Below are 7483 nucleotides of genomic sequence, written 5' to 3'. Positions count from 1 at the left end.
ATGAGCAAAGGACTGCCACTGCTCTGCCCCGTCTGAGAGAAGAGCACCAACAAACAGGGTCTCTCGGCCACTGCCAGGAGTTACATGCAAAAACCTAAGACAATCACTCTTGAGAGTTCATTTTTACATTTCTGCATATGAAAATGATATAAACAAAATTACTATTCATTGCAGCACCCTCCATAAAAATCTATCTTTATGCCTATTAGCTGGAGTTTATATAAATCATAGTAAATATAAACAAAAAATATTATTCAAATACTAAGTAAAGTTTATGTTAACATGTGTCTCTTAAAAATGTTTGTTTTAAAGGGTATGGAATCAAATACATAAAATGCTACCATTAAAAAGTTGAGAAATGGGTATTTATGTTTTTGTATGCACGTATAACTCTGAAAGACATACAGAAAACTAGTAACAGTGGTAATTACTAAGAAATAAAACCAGGCAGCTAAGTGATAGGGATTAAAGTAGAAAAAAATTAGAATTTTATTTCAAATCATGTGGTAATTGTTTTCTGAATGTAGTGTGATCATGTATGTTTCTACAGAGGCCGGAGACTGACTTTCGGTGTTGTCTTGATTAACTCTGCACTTTGTTTCTTGGGCAGGGTCTCTCGTGTGACTCAGCTCACTGATCCCACTATTTACTAACCAGAATCTGCCTTGGGGAATCCCATTTCATTTGACTTCTGGGATTACAGGCAGGTCACGAAGCCAGCTTTTATTGTGGATTCTATCGATCTGACAGCAGCCCATGCTTACAGACACAAGCACTCTATGCAGCGAACCATCTCCCCAGCCCTGATCTTTTTTTTTTTTTTTTTTTGGTTCTTTTTTTTCCGGAGCTGGGGACCGAACCCAGGGCCTTGCGCTTCCTAGGTAAGCGCTCTACCACTGAGCTAAATCCCCAGCCCCTCAGCCCTGATCTTTTAATTGATAAATTTTATATATAAAATCATTTCTTACAAATCTTGGTGGAGGAACAGCCAGATTTAGGCTACTCAGTGACACTTCCAGTCCATTCTGGGCGCATGCCACAAGCCGTAAAGCAATAAAGAATTCCTGACAAAGAAAAGCATAAATGTTAGAAGCTTTTTCCCAATCTACCTTGTTATAAGCCACTTTATTGTTTGAAAATATGAAATACAAACAAGTCACAATTATTCCACAGTATTATACAGCAACAAATAAAACAGTATATTTGTTTCAAAAACATTTGCTTTAAAATTGAGGGGAAAAAAAGACATGTACAATGATTTTTCTATCATCTATTATCATTAGTTTAAAAAAGTAACATAAAAATATTTAAATATACTACGGTACATGAGAAGTGGAAACTGCACAGAATATTCATGCTTTAAAGAATACGCAATCTCACTAAAAAGTGCTGTCTATTAACTGATAGACATTTGGGTGGGGGAGCCTAAAGTGAAATAATAAACTAAATGTTCCCAAAAGTCACCTCTGGAGTGGGAGCTATAATTTTGAAATTGGATCAGGAGTCCAAGAGGCAATCACTGGTAGTCCAAAAGAACTACATGAAAACAACTGGGCAGTATCTAAAATAATTTTAACTGCTTGACTTAAAAATATTCACAAATCTTCGCCCATAGTCCTGCTACTTTAAGTCTCCACTCAAGCATGTGAAGTAAGTAGAGAAATGTAGAGACGCTGAGTCTGTTTGCAGTCATTCTGAGCGTTCTATTCCAGTAAGATTTTTTTCCAGTTTTTCAACATCCTAGGCCTGTTGCTGATCCAATATTTCACTATTGGTAGCCACATCCCATTCTCACCTATTCCCTTCTTACCTTCTCCTGACCTTGACCTTGCAAGCTCTCTCTTCTACTCAATACTTGCCTCTTGAAAATTTTCAAGAGATTCTCCTTGGGACTGGGAATGTAACTCGATGGTAGACTATTTGTCTCACATACATGACAGACCCTCGGTTTTATCTCCAGTAGAACTCACTGTGTGTGTATGTGTGTGTGTGTGTGTGTGTGTCTGTCTGTCTGTCTGTCTGTCTGTCTTGCTCTCTCCCTTTCTCACTCTCTCTTATTCTTTCTCCTTTTTTTCCTCTTTTACCTAAAAAGTTTCTGTGTAATCAGACTTCAATTCTCACAGCTGAAAACTACTCCTAAGTCACAAATAACCTCCTAGCTCCTTCATCCTCCGTACAGTCTTAGTAACTCAGGCAAAAATGATGCTTCAAAGCTCGTCTCATCTATGGAGCATCATGAAGCACCCCCACTTCTCTCTCCTTTGACTCCCATGTCTCTTCTGCTGACGTTTTGTTTGTACCACTAAGCTTTCAATGCTGGAATTCTTCAGCTATGCTTAAAGAATCAGATCCATTTCTACAGTGTGCATGAGCCCTGAAGTGAAGTAATTCTCCATTAAATTCTAGCTCTGCTATTTATAGCTGCAATGCCTTGAGCAAATTAAATAAAACTCAAATCTGAAAGGAGGACTATCTAATGATATCACTTTGCAATGTATTAGGAGCAATGAAATAAAAACCGTTCTGTAGGAGGAAAGCACTAAGTGTCATTTTGTTATACAAATTCTCAATGTTGGTTTCTTTTCTTTCTTTCATAGGATAATTCAAACAGTATTACCTTTGGGCTGGGGATATGGCTCAATGGATAAAGTGCTTGCCATGCAAGAGTGAGGACTGAAGTTCAGATCTCTAGACCACACATAAAGCTGCATGCACCAGTACACATTTGTAATCCCAGCATGCTATGGCTAGATCGGAGGTGGAGAAGGGAATCTGCAGAACCTTACAAGCTAGCTAGCCTGGCATGTGCAGCTGAAAACTACAAAGAAATCCTCCTCAATCAAAGTTGAGAGTGAAGACTAACACCAGAGAGGTTATCCTCTGATCTCCATGTGCACCAGGGCGTAAGTGGATCTGTACTCAGACACACACATACACACACACACACACACACACACACACACACACACACACACACACACACACACATATATATATATATACACACACACACACTAAATGCACACCTTTTAAAAAATTATACCTTTGCTATAGTTTGGATCTTAAATGTCTCCTGATATGCCAAGCTCATATGCTAAAGGCATGGTCTTGGGTGGTGTTACCAACAGGTGAAAAAACTTTAAGAGGGAGGACCTATGTAGGTCACCAGCAATGGGGTGAGCAAGCTTTTATTCACCATGCCTTTCTGCTTTGATGTTTTGCTTTGTCACAAACGCAAAAACAATGCAGCCAAATAATTGTGGACTGGAACTTTAATTAACTGTGGCTCAACGCAAATAGTTCTTCAAAATGCCAAAATAAAACACTATGCCTTCAATGTAAACTCAAACTTCAAGGGCAGACCCATACATCTAGCAACCTGGATATCACAAAGACACTCAAACTCGTCCAATGTCCAGGACTACAAGCAGTTTTTATATTACAAACTCCTAAAAGGAGCTATATCTGTCACTGTCACCTCTGTATTTATAAAGCGTGGCTCTTAACAAATACTTGCTGTCTGAGTTGGTGATACCTGAGTGGCACTGTCCTCAGTGCCTTAAACTGGCCCTTCTTCCCAGAACCTTCAATAAGCACTACTATAATATAGTCCTGAAATCCTGGGTGTTCTTGAGGCTAGAGAGAGGACATGGGCTCAATTCCTGGCACCCACATGGCAGTTTGCAATTGTCTATAATTCCAGTTCCACGGAATCCAATGCCCTATCCCCTGCAGGCACCAGGCACACATGTGATACAAGGACATGCACATACGTGCAAGTAAAACAACCATACACATAGTATACTTTTCCTATAAATGAGGCTGGGTATTTTGACTCTATCATCTAATTATTATTCTCATTCTTTTTCTGGTTTGACCCTGTTTTAGCTATTTTCATAGGGAAAATGAGCTTTACACAGTTGGTGCTAGCAAGAGTATCAGGACATAGTAAACTTTCAACAAGCCGAACATAAAGTACATCTACATGGTATTCAGTATCTGTGGCTATAACCTTTCATATATTCATAGACTAGAGGGTAGTTCCATCTTGTAAACTACCTTTTGGTTTACACATAAAAAGTAAAACAAGAATTCAGGTTTGATTACCTCCAAAGACTCCTTTCAAAGATCTGGGCTGAACAACTACTTATAAAACCAATGTTTACTTATGATCTCATATATTCAAGAAATTTAATTAATAAAATACAAAAAACAAAGTCTCCCTGTAGGATAGATGATATATATTAATATATACATATTTATATATGATATATAACACATACCTATTAATAGATATCTATATATTGATATACAAATATATAACATTTTATATAATATGTAACATATATAATATACATAGATATATGCTTCAAAAACCAATGTTGGGGTTGGGGATTTAGCTCAGTCAGTGGTAGAGCGCTTGCCTAGCAAGCGCAAGGCTCTGGGTTCGGTCCTCAGCTCCGGAAAAAGAAAAAAAAAAAAAAAAAAACAATGTCACCAAGCTTTAGAAATCAGTCATTAGATATACTTTCAATGATGGAACACGTGATCTTGAAAAGCAAATTTTGAGCTTAAAATAAAAAAATGGCTACTTTTTCTTTCAAATTAGCCAAAAAAAAAAAATTTCACATGAATCTCTCAATCTTACTTGTTTGTTCAGGACACCTTTGCCATCTGTGTCAGCTAAATCCCAAATCTGAAATTTAAGAGGAAAACAGAATCAATATTTATATATGTATGTGTGTGTATATATATATTTTTTTAACAAAAATCATTTAAAAGATAAATCGAGTTCCTGTCATTTATAACTTTATGGCCTATATAAACAGATCCAAGAATCATTAAAAATTATTCAGTGCAACTCTTTCAAAGACATGAAGGCCTAGGTTAGATGATCTGTCTTAAGAACATTAAAGGAATGAGGGAAAAATTAAACCCAAGTTCCAATTTTTAGTCAAATGCCCTTTCACCAGCCCAGGGCTTAACTTTGAATCAAACGCTGTCTACTGAAACACACTATCCTGATTTTAATTCTTAATAAGATAAATTTTTCCCTTATGGAAAGTTAATGGTTATCTGTGAATCATTAAATTATTAATATTGAATATTTTTCAAGATTTTACTTATTATATATCAATATCACACATAACAATTTGGCAAGAGAGGGGCCTTCTACCTCTGTTCTTTTCATTCCCTCACTCTACTTTGTACATTAAACATGGGCAGTTTTACAAAAGAGGCAAGGATAGGGCCAGTTGTTTGAGTGGATAGCAAGATTCCTACTCTGCCCCGCTTCTTGCCAATACTCAAAGGCACCATTACTTTCTCATTTCATCCTCTTCAAAGTGACATTTCTAAAATGTTCAGCACCACTTTAATTCTCAGAAGGACAATCATTACATCATGACACCCCATCCTGTTCCTTCCACTGCTTCCATGACTCAGCTCTAACCTGTGTCTCCTGACTGTATCCTTCTGAGTTTGCTGGTAGTTTCACTGTGCTTCTACACACTCATGCATAATCTAGTTATAATAAACACACACTACCTTTCCAAGAATCAGGTCTGGAAGCCCTGACTTTTTCAGGAATGCAGCAGCATCTAAAGCCAACACCCTTCCAGTATTGCCTGCTTCAACCTGAAAAGACAGAAAACAGGAAGCAGACAATAAAACACAAGATCAAAATTACCACTACTTCTCTATCTCCTCTCCCTAACGTAAGAACTGGAACCAGAATCCTTCTGCTAACAAGGGCAAGGGCTCTGCAGAGCCTAAAGGAACGGTGCCATCTAGACAGGAATCAATTTGCAGAATATGTGTCGTGTCTGTTATCCAAGTGAAAGAACAAGCTTAGGAAAAACCAGTGAGTAGTCAGAACATCAACTACATCTTCTAGCTCCCCATTTTTATGGTTGTCATTTAAGTGCCAATAAAAGAAAAAAAGAAATTCCTGAGGTCTTCTGACTAACTGAAATATTATATTATCTGCCTCTTCAAATAGTTTTAGATCAACTGCTTTTATATCTACTCTTAGAAACTGTAATATTAAAAAAAAATCAAAGCTCTAAACCAAGCAGTAAGTCATTTTAGTTTACCTACTACACAAAGAAAAACATCATTTCCATTGATGGGGACTTTAAGACAGAATGCAGTCACAACAAACAAGAAAACAACAACAAAAACCCCAAAACCCATTTTTGTAAAGATTTTTCTAAATTTCTATTTGTAACTATGAAAAGTAAATCTTAAAAATTCATGGGAAAGGAAATATTATACTAGGATATTCATGAACTAGTTGTGTTTCTAGTTTAAAGACTAAATTCTCTGTAAATACACAAAGTATTCTACAAAGCACCAACAAAGAAGCAAAAGAAAAAAAAAAACTTCCAAAGGAAAGAACAGGCCAGATCAGGCACTCAAGAAAAACAAACAAACAAACAAACAAACAAACAAACAATCTAATCCTTCAATTTGGGGGTGGGGGGAGTACAGAAAGTATCAGGAAACGTGCCTCTAGAACACTCCAGAACTACTTTTCTTTGACCACTTCCTGACCACAGTCTACCATGGTCTAAAAGGAAAATTCACACCCAGCTTATCAGTACACTCAGAGAAAACATAGATGGAATCCATGAAGTATTTATATACTGTATCCTAATATGTAATCTTACAATCTTCCATTCTTGCAGCCATACCCATTTACATTCACCTACAGGCTGTTTATACAGTCCTGGTTCTTGCAAAAGGCTCTCTGCTATAAACTACAAGCTAGAATCCATGTCCTCAACAAAGTTTCACAGTCTCACCAAGGATTTAAATTTCAACACTTAAAAAGAATAGACTTCTGAGCTCAGAATACAGCTTAGTGGTAGAGCACTGACCTAGCATGTATAAAGAATTATGTTTGATCTCAGTATAGTAAGGGAAGAATAATAATAAAAAGCAGACACGAAGGCACATGCCTTTTTAAAAATTATTTTCTGTGTGCTGTGTTCTGCCTGCATATACATCTGCGTACCACGTACATGCTCAATACCCACAGAGGCCGAAGAGAGTACTGGACTCCCTGGAGCTGGAGATACAGATGCTTCTGAGCTACCATGTGGTGCTAGAATTGATCCCAGATCCTCTGGGAAAGGGTAGCCAGCGTACCTACCTCCTGAGCCATCTCTACAACCCCAGCGCATGCCTTTAATCCCAACACTCGGGAAGAGGCAAGAGAATTGGAAATTCAAGACACAACTCCATTACACAGTTAATTTCAAGGCCAGTCTGGGCTGCATAAAATTATCTCAATAGCCAGGTGTGGTGACTGTACATCCCTTTAATCCCTGTACTCCAGAGGCAGAGCAGAGGCAGACAGATCTCTGAATCTGAGGCCAGCCTGTCTACAGATTGCCTTCAAGGACATCCAGCCAGGGTTACACAGAAAAATCCTGTCTTACAAAGGGGGAGGGGGTGCCTGGAGAGATGGCTCAGTGGT

The 7483-nt window shown here is 37.8% G+C and overlaps 1 protein-coding gene across 10 annotated transcripts in view; it reads right to left on the bottom strand.

The window, feature by feature from the left end:
• The window catches only part of Eps15 (epidermal growth factor receptor pathway substrate 15), a 100370-nt gene that overhangs the window by 69856 nt on the left and 23031 nt on the right, over nt 1-7483 (bottom strand). For all 10 annotated transcript variants that reach the window (NR_158458.2, XM_063287709.1, XM_039109961.2 and 7 more), the window contains 3 exon segments: nt 5548-5637; nt 4649-4696; nt 969-1064 (listed from right to left, as the gene is read on the bottom strand). Coding sequence is in view for 9 of the 10 variants with exons in the window: in XM_063287709.1 (XP_063143779.1) it covers nt 969-1064; nt 4649-4696; nt 5548-5637 (234 nt within the window). In the remaining variant the exon portion in view is untranslated.

Source organism: Rattus norvegicus, chromosome 5 (genome assembly GCF_036323735.1).
Source record: "Rattus norvegicus strain BN/NHsdMcwi chromosome 5, GRCr8, whole genome shotgun sequence".
NCBI lineage: Eukaryota > Metazoa > Chordata > Mammalia > Rodentia > Muridae > Rattus > Rattus norvegicus.
Note: the sequence above shows the minus strand (reverse complement) of the source record. Positions and strands in the feature narration are given on the sequence as shown.